At 50.4% G+C, this 21,026-nt stretch overlaps 2 protein-coding genes across 4 annotated transcripts; both read left to right on the top strand.

Annotated features, from left to right (window-relative positions):
* Nucleotides 1-1,256: 1,256 nt before the first annotated feature.
* SULT2B1 (sulfotransferase family 2B member 1) lies at nt 1,257-7,156 on the top strand. Of its 2 annotated transcripts, none has more exons than XM_030006198.2 (8): nt 1,257-1,849; nt 3,893-4,033; nt 4,349-4,528; nt 4,829-5,037; nt 5,432-5,558; nt 6,089-6,183; nt 6,269-6,449; nt 6,870-7,156. In XM_030006198.2, exons 3-8 carry the CDS (start codon nt 4,393-4,395, stop codon nt 6,983-6,985), a joined length of 864 nt encoding a protein of 287 aa, XP_029862058.1. In that variant the 5' UTR covers nt 1,257-1,849; nt 3,893-4,033; nt 4,349-4,392; the 3' UTR covers nt 6,986-7,156. The 2 variants fall into 2 exon arrangements, with proteins under 2 accessions (XP_029862058.1, XP_029862059.1); XM_030006199.2 differs by lacking the exon at nt 1,257-1,849 and adding an exon at nt 1,920-2,147.
* Nucleotides 7,157-13,892: 6,736 nt separating this feature from the next.
* Nucleotides 13,893-21,015, top strand: LOC115337791 (soluble scavenger receptor cysteine-rich domain-containing protein SSC5D-like). 2 transcript variants are annotated; one of them, XM_030006194.1, is made up of 7 exons: nt 13,893-14,089; nt 15,972-15,998; nt 17,100-17,429; nt 17,845-18,174; nt 18,589-18,918; nt 19,480-19,809; nt 20,713-21,015. In XM_030006194.1, the coding sequence occupies exons 1-7, from the start codon at nt 14,059-14,061 to the stop codon at nt 20,745-20,747; spliced, it is 1,413 nt and encodes a 470-aa protein (XP_029862054.1). In that variant the 5' UTR covers nt 13,893-14,058; the 3' UTR covers nt 20,748-21,015. The 2 variants fall into 2 exon arrangements, with proteins under 2 accessions (XP_029862054.1, XP_029862055.1); XM_030006195.1 differs by having other exon boundaries at nt 13,977-14,089; nt 17,103-17,429.
* Nucleotides 21,016-21,026: the final 11 nt, after the last annotated feature.

Raw genomic sequence — 21,026 nt, 5'->3', positions numbered from 1 at the left:
GTGGAGCACGTTTGTGTACATGGGGACACACTTGTGTGACACAGTGACCTGCCTGGGGCACAAGCATGTGCATGGGGACACACGTGTGCAGTACGGTGATGTGCCTGGAACACGTGTGTGTGTATGGAAACACGCATATGCAATGCAGGGACTTGCCTGGATCATGTGTGTGTGCGTGGGGACATGCATATGCAATACAGGGACATGCCTGGAGCACGTGTGTGGGCATGGCGACACGTGTGCACAATGCAGGGACATGCCTGGAGCACGTGTGTGGGCATGTAGGGATATGGGTGTGCATGGCAAGGACACACGTAGATCACATGCATGTGTATGGGGACACGCATGTGCAATGCAGGGACACACCGTGGAGCACACGTGTGCATGTGGAGGTGTGTGCAATGTAGGGACATGCCTGGAGCACGTGTGTGTGTGTGCATGTAGGGACACGTGCATGGCAGGGACACGCCTGGAGCACGTGTGTGCAGAAAGAGATCCCCCACGGAGCTAGGTCAAGCCCCTCACCTTGCAACCCAGTTGGAGGTGCTGGTCAGGGCACACCAGATTGCTCCCTTGCTGCTCCCGTCCTCGGCGCAGGAGGAGTAGGATCTCTCCTGGTAGATGAAGGGGAGGACACATGGACCGGGGTCAGGTCCTGGGTATGAAACAGAGATGAAGTAGAATCATAGGATCATGGAATAGGTTGGGTTGGAAGGGACCTTTCAAGGTCATCTAGACCACCTACCCTTGCAGTGAGCAGGGACATCTTCAACAAGATCGGGTTGCTCAGAGCCCCGTCCAACCTGACCTGGAATGTTTCCAGGGATGGGGCATCTACCACCTCTCCGGGAAACCTGTGCCAGTGTTTCACCACCCTCATCATAAAGGGAAATGCATAACCCTGCTGCACCCAGCCTCGGGACCCAAAGGGTTCATGTTGTTGGGTCACCACCCTGCTAACCAAAGTGGTCCTTTGGGATTCGCTGCGGGGAAGCTCTGAGATGTTCCTCCCACCCAACCCTATGTCCACATGCCAAAGCCACACAATACAAGAGGACTCAAGATAACCCAGACAACCACCATCAGCCTTTAGGCAAACATTTTCAAAGAGCTCAAATACTTGCTCTTGGTTTCAAAGGGCTCTGAGTGATTCAAAGAACACAGGGATGATGCAGCTCTTTGACTCGAGTTTGCCAAAGGGCAAAGCAAACAAGGAAATACAAACTGCACCAAGCAGGGAAATAAAAGAAACGCAGGAGCTGGGTGAAAAGCCACACCATATTTCAAAAAAGAAAAACAAAATAGAAAAAAAAACCCAAAGCAAGGTTGCAAATAACCACAGTCGGAGGAGGTGAAGGAGGTCCTTGGAGGTGCTCTGTGCCATCAACCCAGATGAGCAATGTCTCCATGTCTCCCCAGGTTGTTTGGACCTTCTTGTGCTGCAACGCAATCTGCTGCCTCCTTGGGATCCTGGGAAGGACTTGGTTTGGGGCAACTGGTGGAGGTCGAGGCACGATGCCGTGGTGACGCGGTCCTCTTTGAGACACGTCCCAATGAAGGACCATCATGCCAACCAGCCTCGAGGGCTGCACCTTTTAGGCACCTCAAAGTTGCCACATTCCTTTTATGTTCAATGGGGAAGGACAGGAATCACATCCCCAAGGGACCTGATGCTCCTCATAATCCCATCTGGAGGTCTTGCTGCTCACCATCATCTATGAGCACCACCAGGTGCCTCCAGAGAAGACCCAGAGCTTGACTGATCCCAAGACAAACCACCTTTGGCCATCTCTATCTTTGATTAAGCATTCCATGCCTACGCAGTGTCTAACCAGTGCATCCCATCCAGGTGAGATCTGAAAAAAACACTGTTCCAAAACGGATACTGATATTTTTGCTGCTTTATTTATTTATTTCTAATTTGCCACCCAATTGGGGCCAATGTCCTGTTGGAGATGCAGCAGCAGGGGAATTGCCCGGGCTCCTGGAAAGCGCGATGTGTTTGATTTCTGTTCCACTTTAGCACAAATGGGTTTTCTTTAATGAGACTTCACTCCTCTATTACTACTTTAATTAATTTTAAAATGATAACTTTAAGTAATTAACTAATTGTAATTCATTCTAAATTGCTGAGGATTCCAGTTTGGGTAAGTTTGGGGTTTCTTTCTAAAACCTTAGTGCTGAAGAAATTAATTTATTCTATTCATACCTCATTGCTGTGTTTTAAAAGGCCAGCATGCATTCACTCATTCTTAGCTTTTAAATATTGTTTACTTGCTATTAATTCTGGCATAACAAGTTTGATTTGTAATTGTTGCATGTTAATATTTTTAATACTTGACAATCTTTATAATTACAGGCTCTTCCTTAAAGTTTAACTTAAATGCTCTGGCTGCAGTTTAAAATACTTTCTTTTCTTTTTTTTTCTTTTTTTTTCCTTTTTTTCTTTTTCTTTTTTCCCCAGTAGCATGGATGGGTTTTTTTAATAAGAAACCTTAAAAGTATCTAAAACGTAATATATTCATTTTGAGATTTTTCTATATCCTAACTAACCAAACACTGCTTATAATGTTTTAATGCCTTTTAAATACGATGAAATATGTATTTCTAAAGTACAGATGATGCCATTTTTTAACTACCAATTCATCCACACCAAGGTGTTTACAAAAATATTTGTTATCTAATTTTTAATAATTATTTAGGTTAGTATACTTACTTTTTGGAGGTAGGCAAGCCTGCAGTTATTTATTAACTGTTGATTATAAAACACCAGATAGATTTCTTTTAGGTCTCTTCTGAAAAATGTAGACACCTGCTCAGATTGCAAAGAAAAAAAAATATTTGGTAATACTTTGAGGTTTTCCCTGTAGTTTTTAGGTTTGCTTAGCTTATTTCTTAACTTGAAGCAGGGAAGGTGATGGGTTAATTTAATTTCCCACTTCCAGTGTTAACTTCCTAGCCAGGGGCGGGTGGGTTAGCATTCCTCTTTGAAGTGTTTAAACATTTCTTAATCCCATTTTCTCCCCTGTTTGCTTTGAAAACAAAGCAGGATCCAAAGGGAGATTGCTGGTTTAGTTGGTCGCCTTAAAAAACCAACTGTCCTATGCACCCAAAGCCAATATTTACTTCTCAAACACTGCGCATACCCCATGGACTTATTTTTCGGTCTACTTTTATCAGCACATCGTGTCACATAAAATTTTCAAAAGAGCAGGCCTTTTGCAAGAAAGCGGAATACTTCCTGCGTTCCTGGGGGAACATTTAGAAAATACTTTTAATTTCGCAGATGACTGCATGGCTGCCTTATTTACAAGAAGCATTGGTTGCTTCTAATTAACAGGATTAAACATCCCTGTCCTTGGATCTACAGCAGACCATATAGTGCCTCACTGGAGGAAGAACTTCTCCTCTTCCTCTCCCTGTAGTGCAACCTTGAAGGTTTTTAATGAAGATCTGCCCCATCCCTTATTGCTGTAGCAGCATCTCTGTCTTTCCTAGAATGGCTTTTTTTTTTTTTAATAAGCCATTTTCATAATCAAATTTTTAATGGATTTGTTAAATTTACCAGGATTTACTGGGAAATTTACTGGGAAAGGATCTTCAGGGAAATCGTTTAATAGTGTATTTTGAGTAAAAGGGAGAGGGTTAGGTGGGAATTCAAAGCAGCATGGGAGAAAAGTGGGGTTCTTGGGGTCAGAGGACACAGGACACCAGCTTCCCACCCCACCCTGCTCCCAAAAAGACCTCCACTGGTGTACTCCCTGCATCCCAGCCCACCCACCCAGCCTCGGGAAAGGGATGCCTGCTGGACTTTGGATCTTGTTAATCATTGCTCCAGAATGGTGGCACAAGGGCAGAAAACTTTTCCCTCCCCTTTTTATTCTCCCTCCAGTTCCCGGCACCTCCAAGGACCTGTAGCAGAGCAAAGCTGGGTTTTGGGTACCAGACAGGGAAGTTCTACCTCCTCTCCCTCTGGCTGGCCAAAGATTCTGCAACGATGGCTGCTTGACAACCCTCTAAGCTGTGAGGGCAGGTAAACACGTGGGGCAGCAAGGGGACATGGGAGGTTGGTCCATCAGCAGGAATTTAGCCCTAGAGCTCCTTAAATGCCCTACGAGCCAGCTGTCCCCCATCCACACAATTTGCTGTTGAGGTACGGTCCCCATGAGGAAGGACCAGCAAGTATCCGGGTGGGTTATCCCATAATACACATCCCATATCCCCAGTATCCCCTGATGTTGGGGATATGGGATGGCTGGGCTCCTGTTTGGGACCTGCTATGGGGGGGAAGAGGTTTCTTGGCTTGGAGTCAGCACCCTTACCCTGTCTCTCTCCCTACCAATCATAGTGGCACATAGCTGCGGCATCTCATCCCCATCCCCCCGAGGTGCAATGCCGGTCCAGTATGTGACGTATGATGGCATTAAGTTCCCCCCTGCCTACAACTCCGAGCACAGCTTGAGTTTCGCCCACAATGAGTTCCTGGCGCGTGACGATGACATCTTCAACGTCACCTACCCCAAGTCAGGTATGAGGGGTGGACAGAGGGGCTGGCCAAGGTTGGAGAGGGGCAGGAGAGGGGTGAGGGCTTTGGAAACATCTTCAGGTGTTGTTCAGAGGGTGAATCTTCTCTTGTGGTGGGGAACAGGAATGTTTTTGGGGGTTTTTACCACAGTGGTTTTGCAAGGGCAGGGTAGCACCGTCTCTTGGAGGGGCACAGACTCAGTGCTGAGGGTGCTGCTGACCATGGAGCTATGGCACAGTGAGGTCCTTCCATCCCCACCCCCAGGCAAGGTCCCCTGCCCTGCATCTCTGCTTTCCCTGGCAGGCACCGTGTGGATGACTGAGATCCTGAGCCTTATTCGCAGCCACGGCTGCCCCAGCTGGAACCGAGCTGTCCTCAATTCTGACCGCATGCCCTGGTTCTCAACCCATCTGGGTCTGGAGTCAGCCCTCAGCTACCCCCCACCTCGCCTGCTGACCTGCCACCTCCCCAGGCACATCTTCCCCAAGTCCTTCTCCCATTCCAGCGCCAAGGTAGGATGGGCACCCCTGCAGAGCTTCAGGGGGGACAGGGGAGCAGGGAAGACCATTGCCCAGGATCTGGGGAACCTTGGAGTGAGGGGGCATTGGGCAAGGACCTTGGCATTGGCCTAGGAGAGTGGCGAGTGTCCTCCATGCCCTCCAGATGGAAATATGCAGAGCCCCATCTCACATCCTGCCCCTCTTGGATGCTTTAGAGAGTAACAATGGCTCTAGGGGACTTGTGTGTTCATGGAGACCCCCGCCCAAGGTCTGCATGACGGAGTCTAGCCCAGGGTTGGTCCTTGTGTGGCAGACCCCTCCGTTTTCAGATCTACCCCAGTGCCAGTGCCTGCAACTCCCCTTCCCCTACCGGGAGTATATCACTCCTGTACGCACTCTACCCCAGGTTATTTACACCGTACGGAATCCTCGAGATGTTGTCGTCTCCTACTACTACTTCTCCAAGATGTGCAACAGCTATGAGGATCCCACATCCTTTGAGCAGTTCCTGAGGGACTTTCTGAATGGAGAGCGTGAGTGTGGTTTCAGGCTTACTCAGGGCACAGGGTTGGGTGGGTGGTGTCTTCCTTCGCCTCTGGCTCAAGGGTCTTTTGTTACTGTCCACTGATGATGGCTGTCAAGCCAGGCTTCCCACAGGAGAGAGGTCAATGGCTCAGGAGGAAAGCAAAGCACTTCTGGAGAAATACACAGGTCCACAAAGCCCTGTTGTGCTTTGAAGCAGATGGAAAGTGGATTTCCCTGCCTTTTCCTGCAGAGTTCAGATGTCTTCAGGAAGTCTTGGCCAAGAAACCCTATAAAGCCCTGGCAGGACCTTACCCATGAGCCTTGCATACCTCTAGCCTCAGCCTCTTCCCATGGTGGACATGGCTGGAGAAGAACCCATTGCTCAGCTGTAATTGCAGCTGAACGTCCCAGTCCCACCTGCTCCCTGGAAACCATTGCTCTGTCCTGCATCGTGGCTGCCCTGCTCCCAACCTTGTGTGAACCCTCCTCGGCCTTGCACATCCCCTGCCCTACCTTACTGCCTTTTGTGTCCCATCAGTGCCCCATGGCTCCTGGTTCGAACACGTCCGAGGCTGGATGGAGATGAAGGATGCACAGAATTTTTTCTTCATCACCTATGAAGAGCTAAAGCAGGTAGACACCTAGGCAGACCCTCCAGCTCCAAACATGCTGGTGTCACAAGCCACTCAGTGGTAACAGGTTCCGTCTGTCCCTCCAGGACCTGCACAGCAGCGTGAGACGTCTCTGCCAGTTCCTGGGCCAGGATTTGGATGACGATGCTGTCTCCTCAGTGGTGCAAAATGCCTCCTTCACGGCCATGCAGGAGAACCCAATGTGCAGCTCCATCCTGCTTCCTGCAGACATCATGGACCAGACGAAGGGCCAGTTCCTGAGGAAGGGTGAGCACAGAGGAGCCCCATCACAACACCTCGGGGAGAGCCTCCTGTCAGGTGTCCTCCCTCATGAGGACAGCCAGAGCGAGGGTGTCTTGGAGAGCCATATCACAGTCCATTTGGGTCGGAAGAACAGGTTCTATATAACCATAGAATCATAGGAGAGAATCATAGAATGGTTTGGGTTGGAAGGGACCTTTAGAAGTCAGCTAGTCCCCTGAGCAGGGACATCTTCAACTAGATCAGGTTGCTTAGAGCCCCATCCAACCTGACCTTGAATGTTCCCAGGGATGGGGATGGTCTCTCATTTTGGACAACCCCCTTGGGGTGGTAGCTGGACCCAAGAGCTGAGCCTCTTGTGCCTACAGAGCAGAGAGGGAACTGTGTGCTATGGTGGACTCTGAGCCACACACGCTTCTTCCTCAGGCATCTGCGGGGACTGGGAGAACCACTTCACAGTGGCGCAGAGCGAGACCTTCGACAGGATCTACCAGGACAGGATGCAAGGCCTGAACGTGACCTTTCCTTGGGACAAGCATTAGGATTTGTCCCTCTCGGAAGCCAGCTAAGCACTGGGTATAAACCAGCCACCAACCACTGGGGTAACTGGCTGCTGTTGGACAGAGGGCATTGTATTCAGGACTGCAAATGGTACTGAACCTCAGCATGCACGCCATTAATTTGCACCCTTTCTCCTTGGGAGAGCTTTTTCTCCTGGGTTGTGCCTGTCCTCTCTGTCCAATCCCTTGACCCTTTTTCCCCTGAGGCAGGCTCTAGGGTGTCCCAGGGTAGGACCCACCTCCCTGCCCTGCAACACATTCCTCTTCTGCAGGCAGAGGACAGTAGCACACAGATGAAACATGTCCTGCCTGTCACATCCACTGGCCAGGGCATCTTGATTGGGAGCTGCAGTCAGCTGAAATGTTCTCTTGGAGCTGCTTATCAAACAGGAGAGCAGCAGGGTAAACCCTTTGCATGGGGTGGGTTGAACAGCAGGATGGCAAAATATCCCCTCCACTTTCCAAGCCAAGAATGGGAACTCTTCAAATCATAGTATCATAGAATCATAGAATGGTTTGGGTTGGAAGGGACCTTAAAGATCATCTAGTTCCAACTGCCCTGCCATGGGCAGGGACACCTTCCACTAGACGAGGTTGCTCAAAGCCCCATCCAACCTGGCCTTGAACACCTCCAGGGAGGGGGCATCCAGAGCCTCTCTGGGCAACCCGTTCCAGTGCCTCATGACCCTCACAGTAAAGAACTTCCTTACATCTAATCTAAATCTACCCTCTTTCAGTTTAAAGCCATTACCCCTTGCCCTATCACTACATGCCCTTGCAAAAAGTCCCTCTCCAGCTTTCTTGCAGGCCCCCTTTACGTACTGCAAGGCTGCTATAAGGTATCCCCAGAGCCTTCTCTTCTCCAGGCTGAACAACCCCAACTCTCTCAGCCTTTCCTCACAGGAGAGGTGCTCCAGCCCTCTGATCCTCTTTGTGGCCCTCCTCTGAACTCGCTGCAACAGGTCCATGTCCTTCTTATGTTGGGGGCCCCAGAGCTGGATGGTGTACTCCAGGTGGAGTCTCACAAGAGCGGAGTAGAGGGGCAGAATCCCCTCCCTTGACCTGCTGGTCACGCTTCGTTTGATGCAGCCCAGGATATGGTTGGCTTTCTGGGCTCCAAATGTACGTTGCCAGATCATGTTGAGCTGCTCGTCAACCAACACCCCCAAGTCCTTCTCCGCAGGGCTGCTCTCAGTCCACTCACCACCCAGCATAGGACATGTCCAAGACAGACATGCACAGTCAGCTTTAGGGCCAGGGGTGCTGTACAAGAGTTTAGGAAGGGGTGTGCAGCCAAGACAGCGTTGCCATTGCACCTCTCTTGATCCAGCCTGATAAAGCCTAAACCAGGTGATGGGTTTCAGTGAAGCAAGGCCACTTGTACAAGACGTGGTGGGATTTAGAAGCATATTCTGGTCCTTGTGCTGAAAGAGGTGTAGTGCAGGATGGGATCTCCGTGGGGACCACAGCCAAAAGCATCCCAGGTAATCAGCCTTCTACAAGATTTAGATGATTATGCCTACAGAGAGGCTTTGGGGAATCAAAGAAGGGGAAGGACCTTTGTGGATCTTGGCCAAGAGACGGCTCTGTGGTTTGTGCTCCACAGAGCTTGCAGGGAAGACCAGCTCCTTCAGCTGCCAAAGTACTGCTTGTAATCAATGACAGCCTTACTTCCTGATAGAGGCAGCCAGAGACACCTGGATGGCTCCAGGCTTGGCAAGACGCTGTCCAGAGAGGGAAGGCTGTCCCAGGGACAGTGAGCAGTGCCATGGTTGGCACGTCTGTGTTGAGGTCTTGAGCAACGTCCCAGCCAGAAGATGACCCGACTTAGAGAAAGCGTTCTAGCCCTGTTGGCAGTGAAGGCCAGGCTACCTTTATTGCACACCCACTCATGGCCAACACATTGTGCCCAAGGACCACCAGGTCACAAGTTGAGAAATAATGAGAAAGAGTTTGTGACACAGCATTGGAAGGTGCCCCCCAAAACCACAGTCAAAATTGTTTCCTCTTATATAAAGTACAGTCAAATGACCCCATTCATGTGTTATGCTCTGGATGTCTGGGTACCTTATTGAAATGTTTGCCTTCAAGCTATATGTGGCTCATTCTACACCCAGCACAACATTTCTGTCCATGCCATCCTGCTAAAAGCTGAGGTTTGGGTCAATGCCTCAGCAAGGCTTTTTAAGAGCCAATACCATGGAGCCTTGGTGCAACAGCCCCCTCTGCCCCAATCCTAAGTATGGGGAGGGGAAAAAGCCAATGTAAAAGGAGAGTGGGATGTGGGAATGGACATGGAGAGCTGTCAGGTCCCCAAGGACCCTGGCACAGCACTTGTTGACAAAGGGCTGGGCCATGCTCAATGTCTTGCAGAGGCCAAATACTACTTTGAACTATGTATATCGACTAAATCATCAGTAATTATAAGAGGAACCCTGAATGTCTACTAATCGGATGTAGGTGCTGACACTGCAGACACCCAGGAAAGGGCTCATTTGTCTAATTATAGGCAGTCTTCCACTACATAAAATTTCTAGTCTCTGTTTATTCTTGTGCCATATTTATAACCTGATGAAGATGTCTTGGACACTACAGGGTGACTCCAGCATCAGTCAGTGCACATATCCCACCCACCTTGCCTTTAGAGACATCAGGGTATCAGATGGAGGCCGGGTGGGATTTGCTATGGTGCATGCAAAGGTGTTCCATCAAAGATGAGACCACTAAAGGGTTTTGCTGGCTTTGGGAAACAATGTGCCTTGTCCATCCAGAGTTACTCAAACTCCTTTTCAGCAGGAGACAAGCCCAAAGAAAATACAGCAAGTACAGCTGTCCTAGCAAAAAAAAAGTTCAGTTCCTGATTACCCTTCCTCCTCCTAGCTCACTCTTAATAAGCAGAGCCCTCGTTAAGCCATAGAAAGTAATCCCTGTGCTCAGGGAATGTGTTTTCATGGCCTCCAGAGGGAGAATGCAACCAGAGCACACTTCAGTTCTCTTCGGATGAGTCTCCTCAGATACGTGGAGAGCATCCTTCCCATCTTTACACACTTACACCTTCTCACCTCAGATCAACCAGCTGCAGCTGTAAATTTTACCTTGCCCCAGGGCATAGACATCAGGTCCCAAACACGGTATCTCTTTGTGAACTCGTTTCTCACCTGTTCCCTCTGTGTTTACACGGCACACGTGCTAATCCCATCCACCCTCTCTTCTAGATCAAAGCACATATTTTCACCAGGGAAAGCCAGAGCCCAGGTGAGGGGCAGTTCACACCAGAGCCCGCCCCAGTGTAGAGATGTATCACACTGCTTTTGCCTCTCTCTGCTCCAGCTCTGTTGTAGCCAGCTCTGCCCTCCCCATGCACACACTTCCCTGCCGTTCCCCCGCGTACCCAACACATCTCGTCTTCATTCTACAGAAAACAACTCTCTGGCAGGCTTAAAAAAAAAATTCCTACTACCTCAATCATTTTGAGCTGAGAAACAATGCAAATGTATCCTCAGGTGTGGAACAAAGAGCCCGTCCAAACCAAGCACCATGCAGAATGAGCATAGCTAGTCTGCTTCGTGTGGCACTAACTCTCAGCGGTGTGAATGTGAGCTGGTTCATGCCTTGGCTGCATGGAGTGGTCCACTGAGCCGCCTTCAGCATAGCAGGTCTGACGATGAAAGGATAAATGGTTGAGTTTTCACCCTAAGAATCCTGGTGATATTAAAGCTTGATCAAAATAGCAGGTCTGATGATGAAACTCAACAAATGGTTGAGTTTTTACCCTACGAATGCCAGTGATATTAAATCTTGATCCCAGCCTGCCCAAGAAAGTGATAATGACAGCATGGTCACTGCTTGCCTTGGAAGAGATCGAGTGCCTGGTTAAATAAACAGCAGGTCTCTGCTGCTCCATGTTGAGAACTGACTGACAGCAATGATGCTAAAGCAGCCAAAGTCACTGTGTTCCCTGGTTTGCATGCACAGGACCAGTGTATGGCTGAAGAAAAATCAGGAAATTTGGGTTATCTTCAGAGTGTCCTGAGGAGAGGTGTCAGGGCTGGGTAGGACTGTGTTTTCAACAGGTCAGCAGGGAGAAAAGAGGAATTTCTGTTTGAATTTTTGGGTACTCCAAGTAAAAGATGCTGAGAAACTCCAGAACATTTCAGGAAAGCCACAGCGAATGTCAAGACTTGTCATATAGTACAAGGGACACCACTCCACGCAAGGACCCTCACGTACAGTCAGTTGCTCCAAGCCTCCCTACATAGTTAAAGTTACACTTCGATCCACTTGGGTCTTAAGAGAAATGAATGAACGAATAAATGAATGAAAGAGGAAGAGAGAAAGAAAGAGAGGAAGAGAAGAATAAAGGAGGGAAGGAAGGAAAAGAGGAAGGAGGTGAGGAAGGAAGAGGGAACGAGGGAGAGAAGAAGGGAGGGAGGGAGGAAGGAACTCTGGTGAATTTTAGAAGATTCAGTCTAAATCCAGTTCCTGGAAAAACACTGAGCACAAAGCCAATACTTCTATTTGTAGCCACCTAGAGGATAACATGCCAAGTGTTATCAACAAACACAGGTTTGTTGGGATTAACTATCAAGTGAGCAATCGACTGTACAAATACAAACCAGGAATCACTGGCCAGACTCCCTGCAAGTGGGAAGAACCTAAGGATCAGTATCAAAGCACAACAGGCTATGGCTCAACAACCTATGGGTATTGCGACAAAAGCAAACCTCACCTGAGGATTCTGGAACAGGGGGTCCTCCCACACACGAGATGTCTGTGTGACTGTTGTCTTTTCCCAGCAGACCTGAGGTCTCTGCTGCTCATCAGTGGCTGGGTGTGTGCATCAGCTTTCAAGAAGGGTGTTGGCCAACTGCTGGAGACTGTCCAGAAGGGAGGCAGTAACAGCTATCTAAGCACAGAAAACAGGACAGAGATGGAGAGATTGAAAATGTACTCAATGAGCAAAACTGAAAACTAAGCAAACAGATGAGAACAGTCTTCAAATGCTAAGATACAGAGCTCATCTGTGTTCTCTCCTATGAAGAAAGGCTGAGAGAGTTGGGGTTGTTCAGCCTGGAGAAGAGAAGGCTTCGGGGAGACCTTCTTGCAGCCTTTCAATACCTAAAGGGAGCTTATAAGAAAGATGGGGACAAACTTTTTAGTAGGGCTTGTTGTGATAGGACAAGGGGTAATGGTTTTAAACTAAAAGAGGGCAGATTCAGGCTAGATATAAGGAAGAACTTTCTTATGATGAAGGTGGTGAAACACTTGAACAGGTTGCCCAGAGAGGTGGTAGATGCCCCATCCCTGGAAATATTCAAGGTCAGATTGGCTGGGGCTCTGAGCAACCTGATCTTGTTGAAGATGTCCCTGCTCATTGCAGGGGGCTTGGACTAGCTGACCTTGAAAGATCCCTTCCAACCCAAACTATTCTATGATTCTATGATAAATCTGCTCTCAGCTGGATGCAATGCTCTCCTCCACCACACACAGCTTTGATACTGAATTTCATATGGACCTGACTGAAACTTGGACTGATGCATGTCTTTGAGAAGGCCGTGGTCCTTGGTGGCCTGAGATTTGTATTTATTCAGGCCTGCTTTTCTGGCCTATCACCTTCACCTTTCATCTGCTGGAGCGGCTGTTGCAAAGAAAAGACTTGCTACCTCTACTCTCCTTCACCTTTTCTGTGAGTGGTCACCCACTCCTACCCTCCATTTCTGCCAGGGACGTTCTGTCATCTGTCATCTCCAGAGGGTATCTTCACACTCTTCCTTGGCATGGGGAAGACAAAGGAGGTGTTGCAAGCAGTCCCTGGGTTGTACAGTCTAAGCAGAGGAGCACCTCAGAGCTGCACAAAAACTTGTCTGTCCAACGGAGAGTCCCTGGCATGAAAGATATTCCTGTGTGTCTTCAGTTGTGAAGCGTATTTTCTGTATGTTCAGCTGAGCTATTTTGCACCTGCCTCTGAGCTTCCTAGAGACAATGCTGAGCAAAGGTCCTGTGGGCCAAGCTTGCCCAGATAGCTAGTGCAAATGCAAAGAGGGGGTCGAGGATTTTGCTGAGTGATGGAGGATGCAGTGCGATTCTCCCAGCATCACATCACCTACCCTTCAGGATGTCCGCCTCCTCAGCCAGCCCTGGGGCATCTTCCCCCCTTAGACATCTGCAGTGCGGGTGTCTGAGTCTGACACCTGACTGCAACTGCCTCCTAGGAGTGCCTGATGATCTCTGCTGAGCATACAAGGTATCTAAATGCATTTTCCAGGTAGAGAAGTTGGCACGAGGTAGATCCCACCCACGATAGCAGCAGCATCATATCCCTGCTCAGCAGTGTGACTGTCTGGGTGGTTCAGCCTTGTAGGGGACCTGGGAGCCTGGCTGTCCCATCCAGGGACAGAGCATCCTGCCACTTGCACATCTGGCTTTGTTAAGACCGGGAGGAGGTCTCACACCAACCAAAAAATTAACTGGATTGTGAACACACACAAAGCTTGCAACCAAATTTCACAAAGACTTCCCGTCTCTTGGGGCAAACATGGGACAAAAGCTGGAAAAAACTTCCCCTGTTGGAAGATGCTGCTTTCAGCCGTGGGAAAAGGTTTCTTACCTCTTCTCACGCTGCATTACCGGCATGGGATCATGCCCATTTTCCCAGCTAGGCCTGGGCACTGATGCCCTATTCCTGCAGCTGCAAGAAGCCAGTCATGGAAGGCAACTGGCAAAACCCTGTCTCCCCCCATCCCTGCCACTGATGGTCCAGAACCGGCTGTCCTGAGAGGACTTGTTTGCTCTGCAGATTCCCGAAACAGCCCACTTTCACAATCATGCAGCTTGCGTGATGCTCATGGCCCAAGAGTCGCTTCCTGGCAGAGGCTTGGCTGTTCATAGTTGTTGAGCGCCTGCCACGGGGCACGGAGGGAGTTTTTCGAGGTGGAGGGGAGGAGCTGTGACAAGGGGGACTTCTCAAATAGCCAGTGCCTTGGGTGCATGTCCTGCCTCCTTCCTGCCCTGCTCTCCCGTGGAGACAAGGAGCATACGGTATCTTTGCCACCAACATGAGGCTTGTCCTGCTGGCATGTCTCTGGGGTAAGTGAGGTGGGATTTTTTTTCTCTTTGCTTTTGTCTTGGCATCTCTTTCTCAGTGGTTCTCCTCTTCCACTATTGCTTCTTCTACAGCCAGCAGCACAAAGCAAATGGGACATTGCGAGGAACTGAGATGCAATTGGTGGTATTTGATAGCTGAGTGTGGACGCTCAGATCCCCTCAGATGTCACTAGGCAGCTGCCCCACCTTGGCACCAATACCTAGACACCTTGAGAAGTGTCTCATTCGGGAACTGAATCCCAGTGCTCGTGAGCAAAGACAGCAGCACACAAGGTGGGCTTCCCTGCCCCTGTGTATCTGCTGTGGGTTCCTAGCCTCTGTGGGTTCGTAGAATCATGGAGTGGGTTGGGTTGGAAGGGACCTTTCAAGGTCAGCTAGTCCAAGCCCCCTGCAATGAGCAGGGACATCTTCAACGAGGTCAGGTTGCTCAGAGCCCCATCCAACCTGACCTTGAATGTTCCCAGGGATGGGGCATCTACCACCTCTCTGGGAAATCTGTGCCAGTCCTTCACCACCCTCATCATAAAAAATTGTCTTCCTTGTATCTTCCTTCATTCCTGTGCATCAGGGATGAGACCAGACCTGGTGGCAATGGGCAGAGGCACGGAGCGTGCTCAGTGGCTACGGTACGTGGGTAGGCACTTGAGGCTCCCAAGAGGATATGTTATCTGAATGCCACTGGAATTTACAGAGAAGGGGGATAACCATTAGGTATCTCAGCCCATAAACCTTAGAAGTAGCTAAAAAAAAAAAAAGGCAGATGGGTAAATGACTTGTCTGGGTTCGTCAGCAGTTCTGCCCTTTCCCAAAGCTGTTGGTCAATGCTTGGGATCTTGCCAGACTGCTGCATTTGGGAGCTGAAATCATTGTTTGTGTTCAGCTCTTCATTGCTGTTGACCTTCTACAGTGGGCACAAAGTCCCCTTCTCCTGAGTTTCCAGGAAAAACAGGTCCTGGCAAGGTTTTCCTCAGGCTTTCCCTCCCAGGGTTTGCCTCCACCTCTAGTTAATCCTCAGGGAAATCTGCTGAAGGGGAATAGCCTCTTTGCACAAGTCTCCAGACACATTCCGCCTTGAAGACGCTTCTTTGCACAACCCCACTAGCAGGCCCGTAGCTGTTCCCGTGGCATTTCATTGCTGCCATTAATGTCTGCAGGACTGACAGCAGTCCTAGGGTTAATTTTGTCTGGTGCCTGCCTGAAGTTCAGAGACAGCAATGCTTCTTCATGGTCTGGCCCTGACCAACAGGCAAGAATAAAAATGCTGTGCTGCTTGCAACTCATCACATTTTCGGCCGTTTCATTCAGTGGTGTACCTCTTGCCTGGCTGTTGATGAGAGCAGGGTGTCACACCAAGAGTCTCTAGGCAGAGACTCCAGCCCCAGTTCGACCCTCTGCTGCTCTGGACACCAGCCCTAGGATGAGATTGGTGTGCATCAGCCATGACTCTGCTCTTTGCACTGGCTGTCACAGGAGCCTAGATAATCTAATCTAATCATCTAATCTAACCTGTTTGAACACTGACTTTCAGGTGACTGAACATGGACAAGAGAAACCCCAACTGCTCTGCTGTGGTATTTTCACATTATCTGCCCAAACCAATTTTTTTTTTTTCCCCCAGTAGGTTGGTTTGGGCTTTTTTTTAGGTTTTCTCTCCTTATCTGATCTCTTTATCAAGAAAGTCCTGTGGACATGCACTAGGATAGGCAAAGCCAATTGACAGCTGAGTTAGGGAGACAGACAGCAATGATGGGCCCTAACAGAGCTCACAGAGTCTTGTCTCTTGCCTTGTTTTGCTGTCCTGAATCTCTGCACTCTGCAGAGCTCATAAGACTCAGACTAATAGCCTGTGTTTCTTCTATTTCAGCTTCCCTTGCAGGAGTCCTGCTGGCAGGTCAGTATTTGTAGTAGAGAGTGGAGCATGAGTCAGCACACACAGCTATCATAAAATGTCATGCAGAATGATGCTATGTCTGATCTGGAGATTTAAATATGCTGCCTGAGGCCGAGAGACCTTGGTCTGATACCTGCTTCTGTGGCCAATGATCTTTCTGTAAACCACATTCTCCTGATTAGCTGATGGAGAAGACCTGACTCTAGCTCCTGTATGCTCTGTGAGGTGCAGCTGGCTGGAGATTTCTGGGTGAAAGGGGCAGTACTGATCCAAAACATTGACAAAACAGCCGCTCATTTTAGTGAAGTTAAACCAGAAGTTGGGATACCCTTGATGCTGGGGTCTGATCTCCATGAGACGGAAGAATGCCTGGTGTCCCCTTGGCTCCATGAGCCAGTGTGGAGGTGCTTCAGGGTTTCTGACCCTGGCACTTTTTAGTCCCCGAATTTCTCCCACTACAGCACCCCAGATCTGTGCAAAGGGACAACGGTATCCAGAGAGATTTGGTTCTTGATATTAGGTGGCAAACAGTGTTGTGATCAGAGGTTTGGCAACTGGAGCCAGGTTTTCAGAGTGATTGTGTGTCCTGGTGGGTTCAACAGCAGGAACAGGACTGAGTAGGTCCTTTCCACTCCCAAGTGCTGACTGGCTGTAGGGCCACAACTGCACCCAGGAATCACTGCCAACAGCTGAGAAAACCCAACCCTTCCCCTTGGGAAATGGGTAGAAATGTTTCCATTCTCTCCTCCCTGCTTCCAATCCTTGTAGCAGCATTTGCTGGGAGACACAGGCCTTAACTCTGGGGACACTTACCCAGAACCTGAATGCTGTGGTAGGTTTTGGGGGGACTACACATCTCCCTTTACAGCTGAAAATGAACCCTGTGATTTGTATCTCAAAACAGACTTATGGTCCCACAAACACCTGCAGCTTTTGGCCATTCCGAGCTCAAAACCCGGCTCCCAACCACCAAAGATTTGGGATGCTAGAATATCCTGGGCTTTTCTTCCTCCTGGTTTGGCAATAAAGACAGTCTCCCTGGGGAGGAAAAGCCCTCTTTCTCATTCCCTGCCTTCACCCTGGGGTGTCTGGTCTCTCCAGAAGATGTAGACACAAGCAAACATGAGATCCGCCTCGTGGGTGGCCCCAACCACTGCTCCGGGAGAGTCGAGGTGCTTCACAAGGACGTCTGGGGGACCGTCTGCGATGACCAGTGGGATTTACGGGAAGCGAAGGTTGTGTGCAGGCAGCTGGGCTGTGGGACAGCGCTATCAGCCCCTCGGGAGTCTAAATACGGGGAAGGGAAGGGCCAGATCTGGCTGAGCGACGTGAACTGCAAAGGGACAGAAGCATCCCTCGCCGAATGCAAGGCGAAGCCGTGGGGAGACAACATCTGCAACCACGTAGAAGATGCCAGCGTGGAGTGCTCAGGTAACCCCCAGGTGTTTTCTACTTTGTGCCACATTGGCCCTTCTGCCTCAAATAAGCCAGGGTGCAATTTCTGACCCATCCAGTTAGGAGGTCAGGGATGCAGAATGACTTTGTTCAGCTCCAGCTTCCTACCCTGCTTGACCCAGAGAAGTTGCATCACAACTCCTGGACCTGGAACAACCTGCAGAGATGGGAGAGGACACAGATAGTCCCCTCCCTTCCCTGATGGCCTCCATGCTGATACTATTTTCCCTTCAACTTTTCTTCTTAAGCCAGAAGTTAGGAAAGGAGCCTTTGACAGGCACTTGGGATGAACAGAGACAGTTTTGGTGCATCATGGGAGATTCTGCTTTCTCCAGGTGATCAGGGATACAGAGACATGTCCCAAAACTTTCCCCTCATTTGTTTTTGGCAGAAACAGAAATACCTGAGCCAGGACCAATCCGTCTGGTGGGAGGCCCGAACCGATGTGCTGGGAGGGTTGAGGTGCTTCACGAGGAACAGTGGGGCAGCGTGTGCCATGACAACTGGGATCTAAATGATGCCCAAGTCGTGTGCAAGCAACTGGGCTGTGGGGATGCGGTGCTGGCCCCCATTGGAGCCAAGTTTGGACGAGGATTTGACACCATCTGGCTGGATGACGTGAACTGCACAGGAGTGGAAGCTGCTCTCTCTGAGTGCCCGGCGAGGCCGTGGGGGGACCACAACTGTTACCACGGGGAAGATGCCAGTGCAATTTGTTCAGGTAATCCTTCAGTTCTCCTGCTTTTGCCAGCCATGCATTAGGGTGCCTTCACTGTCAACATGGGCACAACCTTGGACAGGACCAAGGGCTTCCTATGAGGCACTCTCCTACTGGGTTGGTGCTAACCTAATAGTCCTGCTGGTGGCCTGGGGTCCTTACACCACGGAAGAGGGCTTCAGTCTGGGAGGTTCTCTCCTCTCTGCTTACTGGGGTGCTCTGTGGCCATTTTTCTTCAGCTCAGGCTTGAGGTTAAGACTGCCATTGTTCTTCTTGCTTGGACAGTTGCATGTTATATGTGGAGAAAGCTATGCAGGAGAGGCTGCTGTGTGGAGGGCAGGGCGGGGATACTCAGGGAAGAGGGGACACACACACCGATGCACAGCCTGAGCATGCCCTCTCTGGATGTGTCTGCAGACTCAGGGATCACCGTCTCCACTTCAGTCCGCCTGGTGGGTGGCCCCAACCGCTGCTCCGGGAGAGTCGAGGTGCTTCACAATGGCGTCTGGGGGACCGTCTGCGATGACCAGTGGGATTTACGGGAGGCAAAGGTTGTGTGCAGGCAGCTGGGCTGTGGGACGGTGCTATCAGCCCCTCCGGAGTCAAAATACGGGGAAGGGAAGGGCCAGATCTGGCTGAGTGACGTGAACTGCACAGGGACAGAAGAGTCCCTCACTGAATGCGAGGCAAAGCTGTGGGGAGACAACATCTGCAACCACGTAGAAGATGCCAGTGTGGAGTGCTCAGGTAACCCCCCCTCCATCCCGCATCCTGCGCGTGCTGGGCAGTAGGATGGGCAGATTCCACCACACACATGCCCCCTGCCTGAATCAGGGCTGGTCCCGAGCCCCAGTGCAGCTCTGTGGATATCTGCTGGTGGGAACAAGAGAGGGACGCAGCTGATTAACTCATCCCATCACTGGGTGCAGTGCTTGCCCAATGACCTAGGGACAACACATGGATATAGCTGACCAGGAGCAGCATTAAATCCTCTCTTACCTGAAACTGCTCTGGTCCCTTGTCCACCTCTGGGCTGCAGGGTGACTAGCATCAGCAGACTCCTTGAAGCAGACACACAGTAGAGCCTGCAGCCATCCATGAAGACCAGGGAAGCTTCCTCCTGCCCTTTTCCCACAGCCCCTCTCCCTGGCTTTTCTGTCTTCCTTCCCACTCCAGAGAAGCCTGGCCCTTGCCATATCGCTGGTGTGCTCAGAGACACCTGAGCCTCTGCCGAGCAGGCAAGCCTTCCACAGGTGGTGGGGTGTGTAGGATGCTCTCTTAACATTTATTTTCTGGGTACTGGTGCAGAGGTGGACATTCCTGAGCAGGGGCCAGTCCGGCTCGTGGATGGCCCGAACAAGTGTGCTGGGAGAGTCGAGGTGCTCCACGAGAACCGGTGGGGCAGTGTGTGTGATGACCACTGGGACATGAAGGATGCCAAGGTGGTGTGCAAGCAGGTGGGCTGCGGGTCACCGCTGTCGGCTATGGGAGGTGCCCGCTATGGGCGAGGGTCAGACATCATCTGGCTGGACGATGTTGAATGCAACGGGACGGAAGAGAGCATCTTTGACTGTCAGGCCAGGCCATGGGGTGAACACAACTGCTATCACGGAGAGGATGCTGATGTTGTTTGTGCAGGTAACTGCCCATCACCGTGGCATCTGAAATGATGTGGGGACAGGGTCAAACACTTCTAGCAGAGCCAGCAGGCTCAACTGCAGGGTACAGAAGGGGAATCACAGGGCGGGAAGGCTCCCGCCAGCTCAGAATAATGCTGGTGGAGGCAGGGAAATGAATACAGCAGGGAGCTGTAAGGAATATAGAGCATCTGGTTAGGATGGATGTGGTGGGACCAGCTGGTGGGAGAGAGGCATCAGCACAGCAGAGGCAAACACACCGGTGACAGTCTGACTATGGGATGGATCCTGCTGGGGAGATGCTGTCAAGGGGGTTTTATATAGGGCAAGGCTCCTAAAGGGCAGAAAGCGGGAAGGTAGGGCAGTTTCTGGGGCAGGATGCAATGATGAGCATCTGTGGGGGCAACGGTGTCTAGGGCGAGATGCCTCTGTGTTGGTACATCATCAATACTCGGTAAATATTTGAGTTGGACTCTCTGAAGCTCTTGGGAGCTGAGTTCCTGACTTCTCGTGCCCTGTTTCTTGGGAGAGAATCTTGGATAGGCCCTGCATGGGTGAAGGGAGGAATCCCTGGGGGTCTTAGGCTGGTTTCGTTATGGAGGAGCAGGGCTGCAGGGGCTTGGATTTCACTTGGGTGCTGCACAGGGTCATGCTGTCAGGACCATGTGCTGCAGTCCTCTAGATCAGTCAGTGCATTCTGCAGTTCATACAGTCCCGTCCTGGCTCCTGCAGGGCCCTGTCCAAAGCTCAGGGGTTGGGTTCCCAAGAGCCCCAAATATAAGGCTATAACCCAACCTGCAGACCTTCTTCAGGAGCAGAGTCTTTGTCATTTCTAGCAGGCAATTCTGGTGTCAGACATTTCCTGAGAGCGGATTTTGCTTTACCTTGCTCCCTTTCTCTGCAGTTAACAAGAATCTGGAGGAGCCAGAAGCACCATGAGTACCAGACTGGCCCCACTAGACCATGCTCATCTTGCTGCAGCAAGATGGGCCAGCAAGATTCAGCTGGGAAGGTGAAGGCCAGGGATGTTGCAGAACCATCTGTGTGCCACAACAGGATCCAGGGTTTGGCAAAACCATTCTCTCTCATTCTTTGAAGGATCTATAAACTCAGTAATAACTGCACTGATGGAAAACCCAGCTCAACACATTATTCCCACTGAAAAGCAAATATCATAAAGTAACAATAAAGTTCCCCTAAAACTGAACTGGCTGTCTC

The sequence above is a fragment of the Aquila chrysaetos genome, unplaced genomic scaffold, assembly GCF_900496995.4.
Source record: "Aquila chrysaetos chrysaetos unplaced genomic scaffold, bAquChr1.4, whole genome shotgun sequence".
Classification (NCBI taxonomy): domain Eukaryota; kingdom Metazoa; phylum Chordata; class Aves; order Accipitriformes; family Accipitridae; genus Aquila; species Aquila chrysaetos.
The sequence above is the reverse complement of the archived record's forward strand: the minus strand, read 5'-3'. Positions and strand labels throughout refer to the sequence as shown.